This window comes from Notolepis coatsorum (assembly GCF_963971535.1).
Source record: "Notolepis coatsorum genome assembly, chromosome: 2".
Classification (NCBI taxonomy): Eukaryota; Metazoa; Chordata; class Actinopteri; order Aulopiformes; family Paralepididae; genus Notolepis; species Notolepis coatsorum.
This window is the reverse complement of record NC_140166.1, coordinates 187,387,033-187,407,774: the sequence shown is the minus strand read 5'-3', so window position 1 is coordinate 187,407,774 and position 20,742 is coordinate 187,387,033. Positions and strand designations below refer to the sequence as shown.

At 46.3% G+C, this 20,742-nt stretch overlaps 1 protein-coding gene across 1 annotated transcript in view; it reads right to left on the bottom strand.

The window, feature by feature from the left end:
• The window catches only part of npl (N-acetylneuraminate pyruvate lyase (dihydrodipicolinate synthase)), an 86,708-nt gene that overhangs the window by 4,542 nt on the left and 61,424 nt on the right, over positions 1-20,742 (bottom strand). The window contains exons 13-15 of the mRNA XM_084308426.1: positions 2,123-2,144; positions 1,614-1,759; positions 854-900 (exon numbers count right to left, since the gene is read on the bottom strand). Coding sequence (XP_084164552.1) covers positions 854-900; positions 1,614-1,759; positions 2,123-2,144 — 215 coding nt within the window. The remainder of the gene's footprint in view (positions 1-853; positions 901-1,613; positions 1,760-2,122; positions 2,145-20,742) is intronic.

The following is a 20,742-nucleotide window of genomic DNA, read 5'->3' as shown; positions in this document are numbered from 1 at the left end:
CTAGGCGAGGACCGAGTGGACCTGGACATTGGATTACCTACCCGACGACTGCTGAGCCCTATGCGGCATGGAATATATACTTGCTTTGGTACTTTGATTTGTGGAGCGGATAATCGTCAACACCGGTGAGTGTTGGATTTACCCCGAAAGGAGTCAAGGTGAGACGGCGCTCAGACCAGACTGAGGTCGCCTCGCTTCTTCTTCACTGTGGAGCTACAGCTACAGCTACAGCCTACAAGAGAGCCAAGGTGTATTCATCTGTGGATCAAGATTCTACTGCACTGTCTTCTGTACGTGAAGTCTCCCTAGAAATCGTTGACCAGACGGGCTACTGCCGACGGCTCTCCTACCCCCCCTACCGGCCTACAACCGGGAGGACCCCTACAGTATATCCAGCTATAATCATTAAGTGTGCCATCGTTATAATTCCCTAAGAGCCAGGTTGTATACTTGCTTCCTGCGTAACCAGAGATTGGACATTCAGCGTTGATTTGCCTACGAGTACTCATTTGCCTTACAAGAGCATTCAAATCATAAATGTAATGGTGAATATTATATGTACCCTTTGCTATATATTAAATATTTGATTATTACCTTTGTGTGGACCTGGTTTCATGGTGGGAAAGTGTTCATCATATTTAGATATCGTGTACTGTATGGCCAGTAGTTAAAGTACATAAAGCGGTAGTGGTTTAATGATACCATACTTATCAATACAGTCAGGGAATTGTACCCCTCAGTTACACAAGCAGTATATACTGTAGCTCCAACCAACCACACACAAGCAGTATATACTGTAGCTCCAACCAACCCACACACAAGCAGTATATACTGTAACAGAAATTACACTGACCTGCCCACTGCTCCGTTAGCCCCCATAGCCAGACCGGCTAGCAGTTGCTGTGGCAAGATGTAAGAACAGGGTATTGGTATTATGCATGAGGTAAAAGGCACAAGACAGTTTGTTTTTTCACAATAAACATTGAAGCAGAAGATACCAACAAACAGACAAGCGATTAAGAAATAAGAAAAGAAACGTTTTTAGTGGGTATGTGTGTGTGTGAATGGGGGGGTCACTGCCATCAACAACAAGGTTCTTGTGTACCTGGAGTACAGGAACTTGGGTAAATTGGTGCTAAAAAGATACATGGGTGTCAACAATGAATTAACAATTATAGGTAACTTTAATTAATCCGATCCATAAAAGACAAAAAGGGGGAAAACCCATGAGACTTATCCTGCAAGTCATACTTAAGCCTGTCCATAGGCACCACATTATTTGAGTCATCGACAATTGCTTAGTAGTTATGTGAAAATATAAAATAAAAATCCCATGTTCAGGACTGTTTACTATATTTTTGTGATGATTATGTTGACTGGATCCCTGTATTGTTTCGTGATAATATGCAGATTGTCTGCCGTTGACCATTTACGTATTTGTGCTGCAGAGTTATAACATACGGTACCTAAAACAAATTCCACCGGCCTTGGTCATGTGGCTAATAAACAATCAATCAATCTATCTATCTATCTATCTGGTGCTGACTGAAAGGGAGTGAGAAAAGAGGAAAAAAAAAAAAAAAAAAAAATAGAGGAAAGACAAAACAGCGAACCTCATCCATGCCATAGAGGAGTGACCAGTGAGGTGGACTGTAGCTGACACATTGGCCAAAGTCCATGAGGTCATTTCCACTGAATTTCAGTCCCATGAAGGAAGGGATGAGCTTGTCAACCCCCTCCAACACATCTCTAGCTGTCACTGGAGGGAAGAACAGAGAATGATCACTTGAGATTTAACAGCTGCCTCGCGCCATTCACTTAGAGGCTCAGATTACCTCAAATCATCACATTTATAACATGCAACTACTTCCACGAAGCAGTTTGAAATATTAGTGAGACTATTAAAGGAGCTCCCGTCTTATACGGAGCTACTGAGCAATTTGATCCCGTAGATGGACTTGGCTGAGGCGCCGTTCTATTGGTCTGATCTGATACCAAACCGTTCTTGTCCCAATGATACGATGCAGGCAGCTCTACTTGGAAAATTATATTTATTTGCTTCACCGTGCAAACAGAATATCTTCGCTTTTGCAGTATATACTGTAACAGAAATTACACTGACCTGCCCACTGCTCCGTTAGCCCCTATAGCCAGACCAGCTAGCAGTTGCTGTGGCAAGATGTAAGAACAGGGTATTGGTTTATTATGCATGAGGTAAAAGGCACAAGACAGTTTGTTTTTTCACAATAAACATTGAAGCAGAAGATACCAACAAACAGTAAAGCGATTAAGAAATAAGAAAAGAAAGGTTTTTAGTGGGTATGTGTGTGTGTGAATGGGGGGGGGTCACTGCCATCAACAACAAGGTTCTTGTGTACCTGGAGTACAGGAACTTGGGTAAATTGGTGCTAAAAAGATACATGGGTGTCAACAATGAATTAACAATTATAGGTAACTTTAATTAATCCGATCCATAAAAGACAAAAAGGGGGAAAACCCATGAGACTTATCCTGCAAGTCATACTTAAGCCTGTCCACAGGCACCACATTATTTGAGTCATCCACAATTGCTTAGTAGGAATGTGAAAATATAAAATAAAAATCCCATGTTCAGGACTGTTTACTATATTTTTGTGATGATTATGTTGACTGGATCCCTGTATTGTGTCGTGATAATATGCAGATTGTCTGCTGTTGACTAGCTAGCCATCGCTCCCGGTTGCTAACACCGGTCCCCGGCTGGTGCTAACTAGCTAGCCATCGCTCCCGAGAGCTAACGCCGGTCCCCGGCTGGTGCTAACTAGCTAGCCATCGCTCCCGAGAGCTAACGCCGGTCCCCGGCTGGTGCCATCGCTCCCGGTTGCTAACACCGGTCCCCGGATGGTGCTAACTAGTTAGCCATCGCTCCCGGTTGCTAACACCGGTCCCCGGCTGGTGCTAACTAGCTAGCCATCGCTCCCGAGAGCTAACGCCGGAACCGCATCAGGCTTCAGCTGATTAGTGGTCTTCTGGACAAACCTCCCACCCCCAACAACATAATCCGAGGCAATGAAGTGTTCGCTGCAGATCTTCATTCCCTGTTGTAAGATTCTGATCAAACTGGCCTGTATCACGTCTTCGTCTGTTTGGCCCTCCATCCAATTCCTCTGCGTTGTGTCATTTTAATGGTCCTGACGTCTCCGATACCGGTTGATAAGATCCTTATCTCCCCCGTTAGTGCAATCCATAAACCATAATAATTCTCCACTTCCGTAAGAATTCGACACTCCGACACCGTGAGATACCTTATGAGGAAAAGCGTTGTTTTATTGCTATAAACAGAACCTCATAATCAGATGTTGTCAGATGTTATCAAATTGCATCGTCCTTGAAGAGTCTATTCTAATGATCTTTCGGTGTGTTCGTCTATCGTCCTTTTGTTATTCAGTCCAATAGTGGTCAGGCCGGTTCGTTAGCCAAGACCATCCTCGTGGTAGCCGAAGCTACTGGTGATGTGGCATTCTCCCCCCCCCCCCCCCTCTCTCTCTCAATGAGAGGAGAGAGTGTCTGTGTGATCTCAGTCCTACTCGCTCTTGGTCAGTTTCTAGTCTGCCTTACACCCGGAAACACCGTTCGACTCATAGATCCTCGCCGTAGCAACGATAGCCCACCCCTTTCTGGTTGTCATGTGCCGCGTTGTCATGTGCCGCGTTGTCATGACAACTGCTAACCTTTCACACATTAAAATGCAGTTTTCTACTGTTTCATTAAGATGAACCCCTCTCCCTCGCTATCAGTGTTATGTCTTCACAAAACAAAACACCCTGCTCAGTGTGGTGTTCCCTCGCTCTGAACCAACCTCTGCTAAGCCAAACACATTTCTGCCCTCTCTGACCTGGCACCGTTAGATGCTACCATCTTCCCCCAATCTATACATCACATACATTGAAAAAGCACCCCAAATCTCTCACTGTCCAACAGGCTGATCGCGCCGCCTGAGTGCAGCCAGCCTGAGCCAACATGCCAACAACACTGTTTTATTCACTGGTAGTTTGTGGAAATGAACCAACTTTCCTCTCTTTCACACGGTAAAATTAGTTTGAACAGCCAGGAGCAATACAAAAAGAACCACCGCGGTCCCGTTGTTTGGTAGGCAACATTTGACTGACCCGACAGACCATGTTTACTATGCAGCTAACCCACAGTGTATACACCAAACCAACACGTGACGTCAGCAACAAAATGGCGCCGCCCATGGCGAAAACAGGGAAATTATATTAGATTTTTCAGACAAATAAGCAGGATTTCACATTTTATTATAGGACCCTGTCTTACACAAGGTACACAACAAACAAACTAGGATCACATTGTTCACTGCTTCATCTCCACTTTAAGGCAGGCAGACATAACAATTAAAAAAATAAATAAAACAAAACAAATAAAGAGCCAAAACATGTTATGGATTAAATTAATTTACACTTCATGAACCAAAAACAGTTCTGTCACTGGCCTTACAATGGTGCTAATTTTAGTCTGCACTTTCACAGAACGCACCAGACCTTGATTGTCTGGAAAGACCTCCAGAACCCACGAGGAGCTGAAGAGTCCATGATGACCACAATATCTCCAGCTGCCAAACTCCTTTTCCTCTTGTTCCAGAGAAAGCACAGAAAATCACTGTCTTCCTCAGCGACCTTCACCTAGTGGAACATGGCTTGAATGTCACCCATGAATGCCACCGGTTCCTCTCTGAAGCAAGTTAGCACTCCTGGCTGCGTGAATACTTTCCCTAAGCGGGTTGTACTTCCGCGTTCGGTTTGCGCGATCTGATTGGCCACTGACGTTTCTGGTCATGTGACATGTGCGCCAATCGTGTGACGCCTAGTTCTGCCACCGGTTAAGCTTAGGCACTCTAAATTGGTTAAGGTAAGAGTTTGTCTTAGAGCAGGGCGATAGAACACCAGCCCTGATTCCAAACTCTAACCTTAACCAATTTCGAAAGAGTCGCCTAAGCTTAACCAGTGATAAACTAGGCGTTAGGTAGTTTGCAGGCTGTTAGGCGCAGAACTAGGCGTCACACGATTGGCGCACATGTCACATGACCAGAAACGTCTGGCCAATCAGATCGCGCAAACCGAACGCGGAAGTACAACCCGCTTAGGGGAAGTATTCACGCCTCCTGGCTCCTCATCCTTTCCTGGTTATTCGACTCCCTGTTCCTCCTCCTTTCCTGTTTCCTCTTCCTTCATCTACCCGTGTTGGTAAAAGGTGGTAGGTCAGGAAGGATTCTGTCTGCTGGAAGATCCGCCATCTTTTGCTCCACTGCACTGTCACTGTAGCGTTTGCAAAAGCTGCACTCAGCGATGATTTTCTTAACAGCTGCATGGGCGTTGGTGATCCAAAATTTCTTCCTCACTTTGGACATTGTGTGAGTCCTTCCACCATGTCTCCAATTCTGGTGTACATGCTTGAGAATGAGCATTGAAACATGCTGGTCCTTGGAGAGAATGAGTGGAGGTTTAGCTTCCTCTGGCGTTGATCCTCTGCTCAATCTTCCAACAACTCTCAAGAGTCCATCTTCAAACACTGTATCCAGCCTAGTCACTCCCACATTGTTGGGCAGACAGACCTCCTTGTTGTTAAAAGGTCATTTCAAACAGTACCTCTCCTCCTGAAGCACTGTTGAACTTTCCAATTTTTCCAGATGGCTTCGGTCTTCTCTGGACACTTCCTTCTCCTTCACAGCTACTTCTTTGAAGTCGTGTTTGTCCTGATTGGCCAGCATTGCTTCCCGTCTGCACACTTAGATCCTGTTCACCGTAGCAGAGGGAAACACCACTGTTTCCATTCAGTGGACCATTAACGACCCATCCCAGCACTGTCCTTATAGCATACGGGCCATTCCCGTGACTGTTGATGACCTCCCACGGTTCCAATATCTTGGGAGTGTTGGTTCCAATCAACAGGTCAACATTTTCTTTTAGGCGTGGGATGTGTACGTTGGACAAATATGACCATTTCCGACAGTTCTTCAGGTGTCACCATGTTCTCAGCCGTGACTGGCATTTTCTTCTGTGTGAGAACTTCCGGAAGAAGATGAAAGTCATTGCCGTCCAAATCAGCTACCTCCAACCCAGTCAAGGAGTAAGCTGGATCAACTGTCTCTTGCCCCATGGTGCTCAGCAGGAAGGTGGTTCTTCTGCCTGTGATATTCAGCCTCTGCATTAGATGTTCGGAGCAGAATGTGGCTGAGCGAGCTACCAGGGTCTAAGAAGGCGTAGGTGTTGTATAATGTTTCCGTTTGCCGCTTTCACATTTACAGGGAGAATGGCTATTACACACCGGCCCTTACCGGCCCCTGTATGTCCACATGTTTGCAGTGAAGTTGGTTGATTATTGGATGGTTCCTTTTCCTTTAACTGTTCTGGAGAAGATGGTTGCCTTTTGATGTGAAGCAGGGTGGGGTGAGTTTGACCACAAACTTTGCATATCAAGCGCCTTTCGCAATCTCTGCTCATGTGACCAACACATAAGCATGCAAAGCAAACTCCCTTTTCCCTCAGAAAGTATATTTTCTCCTTGTGCCTCTTCTCCTGCAGTTGTTTGCACTCCTCCAATGTACCTGGTGTTGGTGATGTCAGCTCTTTGGCTCTCTCAGACATGTCCATAGATGTTACTGTGGTCGCGACAATGTTTCTTTTCACTCTGTTGGGTGGATATGATTCAAACCTGGTGAGAGATGTTGTGCCAACCACACCAGAATTTGGATCCTGTATGTCGCCAAACAGAGGGTCAGAATTGAAAGAATGCTAACATGTCGCTCCACAAATGTAGTCATATCCTCGAAGTGAGCTCTTTCCTGGGTATGTTCCATGATGCCATGAACCGTACTCCTCCATTGCTCTCTCAGCTTGAGGCAATTTAGCTATTATGGCTCTCATGTTGACAGGCATGTCCAACTCCTGCATGTACTGAAGCTCCTCCATTGCATTGCAGCAGCCACGCAAGAATAAGGAGTAGGCTTGAAGTGCCTTGACATCAGGGAGCGAAATTTACTTTTTGACTCACCGGCCAGTGGCGGGTAGATGGGAAGAATCTACCCGCCAAGCATATTTCTTACCCGCCAACTTTTTTTTGATACAAATTTTTTTTATTATTATTTTATATAGATTATTTTTTTAATAAAATATATATATTATATAATCATACTTGTGATTGTGTTATCTGCGAGACATCGCCACCTCGCTGTCTGCAAACAGCTCCACTGTCTGTGTGTATACTCGAGTGGCCTCCAGCTCCAGCAAGGATTCTCCGGGGGTGCAGCTGGGCCCTAAACGCTACATTCAGCATGCAAAAGAATTCTCCGGCGCTGCACCTGGACCCTAGTCAGCAGCCCTCACTCATGCGATGTAAACCAGGGACTCGAATACGCATGTTGTTGTTGTAGGACATTGATGCCAAGAGCTATCTGTAGCTACTGCTGGATGGCGTTGGGACAACGCCTCAGTGAACTATTTAGTTTACTGCGACATTTCGTAGTGACTAGTTACCTAGCCAACGGAGGTATTATGCACTGGACTATTGCTGGAGGATTTGTTGATGTCGGGAGCTATCCGTAGCTAGCCGGCTGGATAACGTTACACAATGCCTCGTGTATTAAACTAAGTGAATAGTTGACTGGGTCATTTTGTAACGGTAGCTAACGTTATCTCACGAAGGTCCCACACTGACTAGACTAACGTCACGGTGAGGCAATAGCCTCTGTTTACATGCAGGCATTAGCAGCAGCAGCAGTGCTAACTAACGTCACGGTGACTCGGAGGCAATAGCCTCCGTTTACATGCAGGCATACAGAAACAGGTGGGGAGGGGCTAGCAGCAGTGCGCGGTGCGCGCTTCATGTCGGCTGAGACAGCGAGTGAGAACTCCGCTAAAGAATTGGATCATGATTTTCGGTTTTCACATGACTATTTGATAGCCAGTCACACGGCGCTCAGACGTCTCAGTGGGAGGCGCCAAACGTAAAAACTGAGCGCAAATGGCGGGTGGCGCTCTCTAGTTTCGGTCCCTGCTTGACATCCTCTGATTTTATTGTTTGCCATGCCAAGGCCCTTTGCATGTAAGCATTTCCTATTTTATACTGGTTTCCAAAATGTTCCATAAGAAGACCCTTTGCCAGTGGTGCAGTGGCAAATTGACAGTAGGTCAAACGCTCCATGCGCGTGTGCGCGCGCATGCACCGTTTTTTTTGGCTGCTCTCGTCCTGCAGCTGGATACTATTGCCTCACAGCGCGGCCGTCAGTGCGCGGCCCAGAGAGCGCCGCTGGCTCTGCGGCTCTGCAGCTGCATGCTTCTCCGGGAGTCCGGTTGGATAATGCCATGTAAAAAGCGATTGCGCGTACTTCAGCCTCAGTGACCGAGGTATAACGCCGTTATACCGAGTTATACCAGCACTGCACCACTGCCCTTTGCCACTGCGTAACCACGCTCAGGAGCCATATGCTGGCAGCTACGCACCAATTCTTGTGGCTGTCCTCTTGCTCCAAATAATACAAAGCATCAGCTTCTGTTGCCTTTTCCTCCACTCCTTGTTCAAATGCTTTGATAAATGCCCTATATTGGAGAGGGTCACCTTCAAATGTTGGGATATTTCGTGGTGGCAGAGACCTGGAATGCTGTTGCTGCACCAGAGCAGCAGTTATTTCATTTAGCCTCTCCATGATGGTAAGCATGTTTGCAGGTTGGTCTGAATTTATTTGAACATGATTAGTTGTTCCCATTCTGATTTCCTGTTCCTTATGGTTGTGGTTATATTGGCGGTTAGTAGCAGTGCTATGCCATTGGCCATGTTCCTTTGGTCTCACATCCACAGGCTTGTTTGGTCGTATTGACAATTGTGTCAATTTACTTTGTTGTATTAACACTATCAGTGCCGACCTTGTTTACCTTTTTACCCCGTTGAATGCCATCATCCACTTAAATGTTAGCGTTAAAAACGCCTAATCTATGTTTTAAATTATGGCTATGTGTCTAATCTGCCCGTCGCTTATCAATGACTTGTTTGCAGTCAACATTGTCGAAACGGATTGTTTTTTTTTAATCGGTTCATATCCTTTTTATAGCATTTCGAAAAGCTATCGTTCTCTCGACAATTTTTGGAAAATTTAAAGATTCCCCCATAAACGGCATTTATTGGAATATTCTCGAATACACTAGACACGTTGTCATTTGTCTGCCTATTTATGAATCGTTTTCAAATAAACGCTAGATTATCGATAGTATATGTGTACTTATGCACGCTATAGAGGCGGGCTGAAAAATCTATTCTCTCGTTTCCTCATCACACACACACAGGGACACGCTGTTATCTCAGTGAATACAGCTCCGATTACCCCAAGACTGGTAACATAGACTCCTTACCTTAGATCAGATGTTCTCCAAAAATATTATTCCAATTCCTGATTGCCATTCCAAATATCGATCTCGTTTATTGATTGATTATTGGCTGCTGTAAATATATATTCCAGACTGCTTTCTGTCTCGCGATCAGATCCCTCATCATCAGATCCATCGCCAGCATAATGGAGCCAGTTGGCTCCACCTCTACAGATCCCACAGGGATCTCCCAGTCTAATCGACTGACCTGCAGTTACACAGGGATAGACGATAGGGGGCGCTTTTTCCCCATCTGAGCTCCTGGAGGTGCTGCTGTACCAACGGGAGACTCGGTTGATGAAATATGAATTCAGATCGCTAATAAAAAAATCAAACGAGATTTCTCGTTGTCTGCACTCAACAGGGGGTCTGATAAAACGAGAATATTCGTCGTCGGCATTCAAAGTGTTAATGTCCCAGGTTGATATTCTCTTGTAATAGGATTTAAGACCTTGTGGTGTTCCTTTTCAAAATAGTGCAACACAGCCAACCTTGCAGTGGTTGCAGCCAATTCAGTGTCAAATCTGTAAGAGCATTTTCTACTTTTGCCATTTCATTATTTAACATGAAACCATGAATTGCAGCTCTTATGTTGACTGCCATGTTAAATGTACCTTTTCTGCTGGCTTCCAATTTGCCAAATGTTTCTGCCTTTGCAGTCATTTTGACAACACGTTTCCCAGTGACGTCACCGCTAGCAGCGGCGCGCACTGCGGTCTCCATGGAAACGTTTGATGCCGGTTTGCGCGTCTCCATGATATTAAATAGTCAGTGAGTTAATTAAACGAGATGGCTGGCGAGTCGCGCAACAAAGTCGATACAAAAAAAGTCTGTGTGTAAAAGTAAAAGTCAAGTGTCATTCCACTTCAGCAACCATGGATTTACGCTCAACCCCAAGTTATGTGCGCGCACAATTTACATGGCCATGCATTTATATAGCGCTATATAAACATACCTCCTTGCGTTGGGCACCATGCTGTGGCTCGCGGTCCAATACTGATCCTCACTGCAGCCAAACTTCGGGTCAGCACCGGTTTGTTCCTCGTCCACGAACGGCTGCAGGCGGCTCCCCGACGCAGCAGCAAACAGTGGAATCCTCTTCCTCCACAAACGACAACAGCAGCTCCTCGTCTTCCTCCGGTGGCGATTCTCCAACGTCCCAAACGCAGCGAATCTTCCCCAGTCTCAAAACGAGAGTCCAACTTCTTCTCTTCTTCTTCTTTTTGGAGTTTTACGGTGGACGGCCACCATAATTGGGGCATTTACCGCCACCTACCGACCCGGAGATCGGGCCAGTCTTCCAGTCTCCCCTCTCTAACCCCTAGTCTAACTACCTAACCTACAAAACAACTTCCTACAACCACACTGTTCACCATCCCTGTCAACCTCCATCTACATTATACTATATACCCCACTCTCTGAATCACGTATAATTCAACTTTCTATCTAACTTCCAACTCTGACCCTTTCCCTCAAACCCTATCATACACCCCCACATTTCTCAAAAACCCCATCACCACCCTCGCCTTATCTCCCCCTCCCCCACTCATTATTTCCGATATCCCCAACTCCCTAACCCCCATCTCCCTCAATCTTCCCTCCATCTCTCTCCTCCGCACCGTATAAGCCCTACACTCCAACAGTACATGCCCCACTGATTCCTCCTCCTCCTCACACCCCTCACAGAGCCCACTCTGATGCTTCCCCACCAGCTTCAGGTTTTTATTAAACCCACAGTGCCCCAGCCTCAACCTCATCCACACTATTTCCTCCCTCCTATCTCTCAAACTACCCCCCTCCCGACCCCTAACACTGCGTTGGACCTGAAAGAAGTGACGCCCTTTTACCCCCCCCTCCCATCTCTCCTGCCACATCTGAACTGCCCTCTCCCAAATCATCCCCTTCGCCTCAGCCTTACTGATCCTGACCTGCATTTCCACCGCCCCCTTCCTCAAGGCCCCCTTTGCCAAATCATCCGCATCCTCATTTCCCCTCACTCCTACATGCACCGGGACCCTGCTGGTCCACAAAAATCTCACCTCTTTCCCTCGGCTCACACACCTAGTCACACTCATCAAAATCTCATACAGCAAATCCTGCCGGCTACTGGATCGAAAAGACCTCAGTCTAGCCAACACCGACGGTCCGACGCTGAATCACTACATATCACCACCCTCCCAGTCCCCACCCACCTAAGCGCCACCAGCACAGCCACCAACTCAATCGTGTACACACCCAGACCGTTCGTAGTCCTCCTGCTTACCGCCACTCCCCTCCCTGGGACCACCACTCCAAACCCTGTCACCCCAGTGTTGAATGCCCACGCTCGCTCTTTGTCGGATCGATAACTTCATAACTCATTGGTCTGCCTATCTACACCTCAAACAGCGTCCTGTGAAGTGGTTGACACGCAGAACCAACCGAGTCTACAAAATGTTGTTGTTACCACTGACCGACAAGAGACAGCGAATGCACCGTTCCGACCCCCGTCAGTCATCGACCTTAGGTCGAGTGATTGAAGTTGCGGAATCTTTTATTTTATTTGCACTGGGACGGGCTCTCTTTAATTAGAGGAGGTCCATTTTCCTTATCCGTTACACGTATTATCACTATATGGCTTTACTTGATAATCCCATTATACAGAATCCACCTTTAGTCCTTAATGCATAATCATAAGTCTCCTTTTACTCTACTTGATAAAGCCTATAGTTATAGTTATATCCCCATTATAGCTAGGGATAAAGCCACTTACACATATTATCACTATATGGCATTACTTGATAAAACCAGGTTTATCAGAATCCACCTTTAGTCCTTAATGCATAATCATAAGTCTCCTTTTACTCCGTAGGGATAAAGCCTATAGTTATAGTTATATCCCCATTATAGCTAGGGATAAAGCCACTTACACATATTATCACTATATGGCATTACTTGATAAAACCAGGTTTATCAGAATCCACCTTTAGTCCTTAATGCATAATCATAAGTCTCCTTTTACTCCGTAGGGATAAAGCCTATAGTTATAGTTATATCCCCATTATAGCTAGGGATAAAGCCACTTACACATATTATCACTATATGGCTTTACTTGATAATCCCATTATACAGAATCCACCTTTAGTCCTCAATGCAGGGATAAAGCCACTTATTCTATTTTACATCATTAATCAAAAATGCAAGGGGTGAAGTTACAAATGCAGAACACATTTCAATGCTTACCCGGTCGTCTGGTCAGAAGAAAGGATACAAATCATATTTATAAAGAGGTAAATTTAATTAGAAAAAGCTAGTTACAAGAAGATACTGAAGTGGAAAGCACCCAATTCAGTTTAAAATAAGCAGAAAAACAGAACATCTCATAATGCACGGCTTGTGCCCCGTGTCTGGCAGCATTCTTCTCATCTCTCAAAAAAGTCAGTAGGCACCATTCTTCTTCTCTCTCCAGCTCCGTGTAAAATCTGGCTCTTGAAAGGGCAACCGTCCCTTTTATATCCATCTTACAATATTTCCGATTGGTCTAAACACAGTGAAGTCACAGGCTGTCATTTTTGTTTAGCAAACCAGAGTACAATACGTAATTCGTATGAGCTCCTCCTTCTTGGTACTAACGTTACTTCTCGTTACCTAGTGGTTTTTTAAGTAACAGAAAGTCCCTTATTCCTTCAGAACAGACAACGGCTTTGTCTATGGTGACCACGTGATATCGTACCATGTACGAGGCCTCTCCAGTATCTCTTAAGGATCCCTCCAGACAAACAGTTTTTACACATTATTCTGTTAGTATTATTCTCTACTGACACTCAATTTATAAGCATGCCATTTTGAAAACTTTTACTGTACACATCAAACATTTAATTGTTATATAGTTTCTTTTTTAAGATCTCCCTCTATAGATTCAAGACTTCAACCAGCAACCCTTCCCGTCTGAAAGGGTTAACATTACAGCTCCCTCTCCTCCTCTGCTGTTGCACCCTCAGGGCCACATTCCTCAGGTTAACTCCCCTTTCACAGACACCGGCCCCTTCTATGGAGACACCGGAGAGGAGGGAGGGAGACTCTCCAGCATGAGTACATAGTACACAGTACATAGTGGATAGTACATGTACATGGTACATGTATGTGTATACACATACATGTATAATACAGCACATATATATATGCACATACTGGTTTTATTTTATGCAGACAGGACAGGGTTAAACTGTGCCGACTTGCTCTCAGCTCAGGCCTGCTCTTCACTCCGACTGCACATTAACTGTAACATAGTTTTATAAGTGTATAAAGAGTATACAGGTCATATACATAGCTTCAATCATATATAATAAACATATGAATTTTATACAAAGTGTCACTCGTCGACTTGTGGCACTTAAAATGTGTTTACACATAACGTGTTTCTATTCCATTGTCCAGGAAGAATCTACAGACATTCCCCATAATCATATATAAGATCAGGATGTCATACCCAGTGTCACTTAGTTGGCTGTGACACTTTACACCCCCTCTGTCATCCTGGTCGGTCATTTTCCATTGTCTTAATAGCGTCTGTACTGGGGAACGAGATGGCGATTGTGGGGTCACGTGGCTGTGACTCTCCACACCCCCTCTGCCATCTTGGTGCCTTGTTACCCTGGTAGCCGGCGGGAAGACTTGCATCTGTTGTTCCCTGGCAGGACGGCTCGACAGGATAGGGGTCACGTTGTTGCTTGGTATCCGGCGGGAAGACTTCCCGGCCGATGCACCCAGGTTGTTGTCGTCTTCGTCATCTTGGTCATCTTGGTCATCTTGGTCATCTTGGGGTCACCCCCTCTGACCTCTTGGTTTTCTCCCATAGTTTGAGGTAGGTTGATTTGTCACTTCTCGGGCGACCCCCACGGGTTCCCGAGAATTGTAGCAGCAGTCCTCTATTGAAGTGTGGTTGGCCTGGTCGTGTGACCCTGTCCGTAGGCCTCGCAGGACATCACAGATACAGTCCACAGAGGACTAATTTCTTTTCTCTCTTTCAGGTCCATTCAGGGCTCTCGTCGCCCTGTAACCTGGGTCCAGGCCGATGTCTCTCTGTCCGGTCTGGGAGGTCTAGGAGGTCTGGGAGGTCTGGGAGGTCTAGATGAGGACCTTGAGGATGCTCTGGAGCTTGACCTATCGTGTGACCCTGTCCGTAGGCCTCGCAGGACATCACAGATACAGTCCACAGAGGACTCATTTCTTTTCTCTCTTTCAGGTCCATTCAGGGCTCTCGTCGCCCTGTAACCTGGGACCAGGCCGATGTCTCTCTGTCCGGTCTGGGAGGTCTAGGAGGTCTGGGAGGTCTGGGAGGTCTGGGAGGTCTGGGAGGTCTGGGAGATCTAGATGAGGACCCTGAGGATGCTCTGTAGCTTGACCTATCCCGGTCTTCCTCCATTTCCGATTTCTGACCTGAGTCAGTATATTCCTTCTTGCCATTCGCTGCGTCGTCCACTGACTCCGGGGGACAGCCCCCCCCCCCCCGTCTAAGAGTGTGGCACTGGTTCAGGTTTTGTCCCTTTACCAGCGCACCTTTACCAGCGCACATTGTTCACAGGCCTTTCGGAATGTTATCGCTCTTTGTTTGGCTTTAGGTATGAGAATGTTGTTAGTTCTCAGGTATACCAACATCCTCTTACTTCAGGCATGTCCAAGGTTATCATATACCTGTCTGTTCATGTGAGTAGCCTCGTCCTGTTAGCAATGGCTAGTTAGCCTGCTATTCGCTCCTGCTCGCAATGGCTATTTCAGCCTGCTATTCGCTCCTATTCGCAATGGCTATTTCAGCCTGCTCGCAATGGCTATTTCAGCCTGCTATTCGCAATGGCTATTTCAGCCTGCTATTCGCAATGGCTATTTCAGCCTGCTATTCGCTCCTATTTGCAATGGCTATTTCAGCCTGCTCGCAATGGCTATTTCAGCCTGCTATTCGCAATGGCTATTTCAGCCTGCTATTCGCAATGGCTATTTCAGCCTGCTATTCACAAAGTAGAGTTTTTTCTACTTAAGTTCTGACTTTAAGTAAGCATTCAGTTACTTTAGTCATGAGTAAACCTTTTTACCGTAATCACAAGAATATACTCTAAGCGTGATTCTTTCTTTAAGTAGAACCTTCTACGTTTTTGACTGTAAGAAAACATTACGTAACTTTTTAGTCATGAGTAAACCTTTTTACCGTAATCACAAAAATATACTTTAAGCGTGATTCTTTCTTTAAGTAGAACCTTCTACGTTTTTGACTGTAAGAAAACATTACGTAACTTTTTAGTCATGAGTAAACCTTTTTACCGTAATCACAAAAATATACTTTAAGCGTGATTCTTTCTTTAAGTAGAACCTTCTACGTTTTTGACTGTAAGAAAACATTACGTAACTTTTTAGTCATGAGTAAACCTTTTTACCGTAATCACAAAAATATACTTTAAGCGTGATTCTTTCTTTAAGTAGAACCTTCTACGTTTTTGACTGTAAGAAAACATTACGTAACTTTTTAGTCATGAGTAAACCTTTTTACCGTAATCACAAAAATATACTTTAAGCGTGATTCTTTCTTTAAGTAGAACCTTCTACGTTTTTGACTGTAAGAAAACATTACGTAACTTTTTAGTCATGAGTAAACCTTTTTACCGTAATCACAAAAATATACTTTAAGCGTGATTCTTTCTTTAAGTAAAACCTTCTACGTTTTTGACTGTAAGAAAACATTACGTAACTTTTTAGTCATGAGTAAACCTTTTTACCGTAATCACAAAAATATATTTTAAGCGTGATTCTTTCTTTAAGTAGAACCTTCTACGTTTTGTTTTTTCAAATCTGTAATTAATTCTACTCCAGAGGCACCTGACAGCAGTCATTTCGGTTCATATTCTTTCGGCTTTTGATACCTATTTAAATAGTATAAAGCCCAACTCACTTGAACTTATGTTCTTAGCCCCGGAACCTCCAATCCGTTTTGACAGACCTATAAACCAGTGACTTGGCCGCCCAAGCACCACAGCGTCCTGTATGCTGAGGCTTCCAAGTCCCCACAAATCTGATAGGCCCGTCGGATACAGAGACCCTGATGCTCGCTCTGTCCCCCCGCGTCAAGGTGCTAAGCTTGATGAGAGTTTGCAGAGTCTCAATTTTTTACCCATAGGCGCCGGTGAGTGTACATCTCATGCAGCTGATATGGCTGGTAGGGTGCTAACCCACCAAATGGTTGCTGTCAGGAAATCCCTTCCGAATGAAATAGATTACAAATTCACTTTACTTTACTCTGGGTTTAGAGCAAGGACGGACATCTTTACATATTATACTTAGAATATACACAAAATGCATGTAGTATTTTATGTCATGTTTCTTCCTAAATGACAATAACACTTTATATTATTCCTCTTGACAGATGAGCTGTATGTCAAGTGCAGTTTGCACTTGCTTGAGTCACTTGTGTCAGGGCCCCAGAGGGTAAGGATACTATTGATTCTCCTTCCGGGCTTTGAATTCCTCCCTTGTTGTCCTCACCTCTGCTTGCTGTTCTGGGGTTAGTGCGGCCCACTCGTCTGGAGGTAGGTATATGTAATTCTTCTTCCGGGATCTAAATTCCTCCCTTGTTGTCCTCACCTCTGCTTGCTGTTCTGGGGTTAGTGCGGCCCACTCGTCTGCAGGTAGGTATTGGTACTTCCTTTTCCCTGTTCTGTCCTTGGTTGTTTTCGGGGGGAACTCCTGGGAGGCCCCCCTTTTGTCAGATAGCATTTTGGCTTGGTCATACAGCATACATTCGATACGTAACTGGTCTTGTGACCATGCTGCGCATCGGGCTGCCAGTGGGTTACCCCCTGGGACTCCTCTGAATAGCTTTTCAAGCAGTAAGCATGATCCTTGCATAGGTGTTCCATTCATGACTGATCCTGCTGCATCATTGAGAGACATGCTCCCGCCTCGCACCTGTGGGATTAGTTTCTCCACCATCTTATGCCCTGGATCTTGACCGGGGGTCCTTACTTCTCTTTCCATCAGTTGGTCCATTGAGGCCCTTTCGGGGATCTCTAGTCCTTTGAGATGTCTCAACATGCGAGCTAGCGTCTTGTGTGCTTGTATCTCCTGAGCGAGCATCTGCTGCGCCAGCTTCTCATGAGCTAGCACCTGCTGCACCAGTTTCTTCTGAGCTACCCGTGCCAACTTCTCCTGAGCTAGCATCTGCCGCGCCAGCCTCTCCTGAGCTACCCGTGCCAGCTTCTCCTGGGCTAGCTTCTCTTGTGCTAGCTCCTCCTGAGCTAGCTTCTCTTGTGCTAACTCCTCCTGAGCTAGCTTCTCTTGTGCTAGCTCCTCCTGAGCTAGCTTCTGGCGTGCCAGCTCCTCCCGAGCTAGCATCTCCTGGGCTAGCTCCTCCTGAGCTAGCTTCTCTCGTGCTAGCTCCTCCTGAGCTAGCTTCTCTTGTGCTAGCTCCTCCTGAGCTAGCTTTGGGCGTGCCAGCTCCTCCTGAGCTAGCTTCTCTCGTGCTAGCTCCTCCTGAGCTAGCTTCCCTTGTGCTAGCTCCTCCTGAGCTAGCTTCTGGCGTGCCAACTCCTCCCGAGCTAGCATCTCCTGGGCTAGCTCCTCCTGAGCTAGCTTCTCTCGTGCTAGCTCCTCCTGAGCTAGCTTCTCTTGTGCTAGCTCCTCCTGAGCTAGCTTTGGGCGTGCCAGCTCCTCCTGAGCTAGCTTCTCTCGTGCTAGCTCCTCCTGAGCTAGCTTTGGGCGTGCCAGCTCCTCCTGAGCTAGCTTCTCTCGTGCTAGCTCCTCCTGAGCTAGCTTTGGGCGTGCCAGCTCCTCCTGAGCTAGCATCTCCTGGGCTAGCTCCTCCTGAGCTAGCGTTGGCTTGTTAGCCGATGGTGAGCTAGTTAGCTTGCAGTCCTGTGAACGGTCTTTTTGACTGCGCTTCACATCCAGTCTCTCCTCCTTACAAACAGTGTCTTTGGGCTAGGGAGCCCTCGCTTTTCTGTGAACGGTCGTTTTGACTTCGCTTCACATCCAGTCTCCCCACCTTACAAACAGTGTCTCTGGGCTAGGGAGCCCTCGCTTTTCTGTGAACGGTCGTTTTGACTTCGCTTCACATCCAGTCTCTCCTCCTTACAAACAGTGTCTTTGGGCTAGGGAGCCCTCGCTTTTCTGTGAACGGTCGTTTTGACTTCGCTTCACATCCAGTCTCCCCACCTTACAAACAGTGTCTCTGGGCTAGGGAGCCCTCGCTTTTCTGTGAACGGTCGTTTTGACTTCGCTTCACATCCAGTCTCTCGTCCTTACAAACAGTGTCTTTGGGCTAGGGAGCCCTCGCTTTTCTGTGAACGGTCGTTTTGACTTCGCTTCACATCCAGTCTCCCCACCTTACAAACAGTGTCTCTGGGCTAGGGAGCCCTCGCTTTTCTGTGAACGGTCGTTTTGACTTCGCTTCACATCCAGTCTCCCCACCTTACAAACAGTGTCTCTGGGCTAGGGAGCCCTCGCTTTTCTGTGAACGGTCGTTTTGACTTCGCTTCACATCCAGTCTCCCCTCCTTACAAACAGTGTCTCTGGGCTAGGGAGCCCTCGCTTTTCTGTGAACGGTCGTTTTGACTTCGCTTCACATCCAGTCTCCCCACCTTACAAACAGTGTCTCTGGGCTAGGGAGCCCTCGCTTTTCTGTGAACGGTCGTTTTGACTTCGCTTCACATCCAGTCTCCCCACCTTACAAACAGTGTCTCTGGGCTAGGGAGCCCTCGCTTTTCTGTGAACGGTCGTTTTGACTTCGCTTCAAGTTCAAGTTCAAGTTCTTTAATAGTTGTCATACAGAAGTACAGAATACTTTCATACAAAATGCTTCTTACTGTTACGCTCCAGAGACTGTGCTAGACAAGATAGTATCAAATAACATAATAACATAATATAGCATGAATTTAGAAGAAGAAAATGAGGTCACAGTGTTCGGTATAGACATATGTACAATGTTCTGAGTTACCATATAATATACAATACACAATACTATGCAGTGTACTAATGTACAGTACTATCTAGTGCAAAGCAGAAGTGGGATGAGGTACAATTTTAGGTACAATTTACAGTAAGGTGTACGAGTTGTAGTGCAATCCTTCATCCATAAATATAAAGTGTGGGGAGTGGGTGCTACAGTGTGTTTGTTTAAAGTGGGTGTGTGCTATAAGTGTGTGGAGTGGGTGCTACAGTGTGTTTGTTTAAAGTGAGTGTGTGCGTGTGGATGTGTGTGCTATGTGCGTTTGGTGGTTGTTGTTGTGTAGTGTTCATTCATTGTTCGTTTAGCAGCCTGATGGCCTGGGGATAGAAGCTTCTTCTGAGTCTTTCTGTGCTCGCCTTGAGACTCCTGTATCGCTTGCCTGACGGCAGCAGTTCAAAGAGGCAGTTGTTCGGGTGACTGGAGTCTTTAATGATTCTCTTAGTCTTGCCCTTGCAACGCTTGTAGTAAATGTTCTGGAGGGTGGGGAGCCCCCCTCCAATTGTGCGTTCGGCTGAACGTGTCACTCTTTGTAGTCTGCTTTGGTCTTGTGCAGTGCTATTCCCAAACCAGGAGGTGATGTTGCCGGTCAAGATGCTCTCTATTGTACATGAGTAGAAGTTCTTAAGGATCTTCTGGCTGACTTGGAACTTCCTTAGGCGCCTGAGGAAGTAGAGGCGTTGTCGTGCCTTCTTCACAACACTGTTAATGTGTGTGGTCCATGTCAAGTCCTCGGATATGTAGGCTCCGAGGTACTTAAAGCTGTTGACTCTCTCAACCGGTGCCCCGTCGATGCTGAGGGGGCTGTAGTCCTTGACCCCCGACCTCCTGAAGTCCACAATCATCTCCTTTGTTTTGCTGACGTTCAGGGAGAGGCTGTTTTCCTGGCACCATCCCGCCAGGACCTTGACCTCTTCCAGGTAGGCCCTCTCGTCGTTGGCAGAGATCAGGCCCACCACCACTGTGTCGTCAGCAAATTTGACGATTGTATTGCTACTCCGCTGAGCCACACAGTCGTGTGTGTACAGGGAGTAGAGGAGGGGACTCAGAACACAGCCCTGGGGGGCCCCTATGTTGAGGGTGATGGATGAGGAGGTGCAGTTGCCTGCTCTCACCACCTGGGGTCTGCCAGTCAGGAAGTCCAAGACCCACTGGCAGAGGTCATAGCCCAAGCCCAGGTCCCTGAGCTTGGCTATGAGTATGGAGGGGACTATGGTATTGAATGCCGAGCTGTAGTCGATGAATAGCATTCTCACATAGTTCCCCTGCCTCTTGTCCAGGTGTGATGCTGCTGTGTGCAGCACATGGGATATGGCGTCCTCCGTGGACCTGTTGGGGCGGTATGCAAATTGCAGGGGGTCC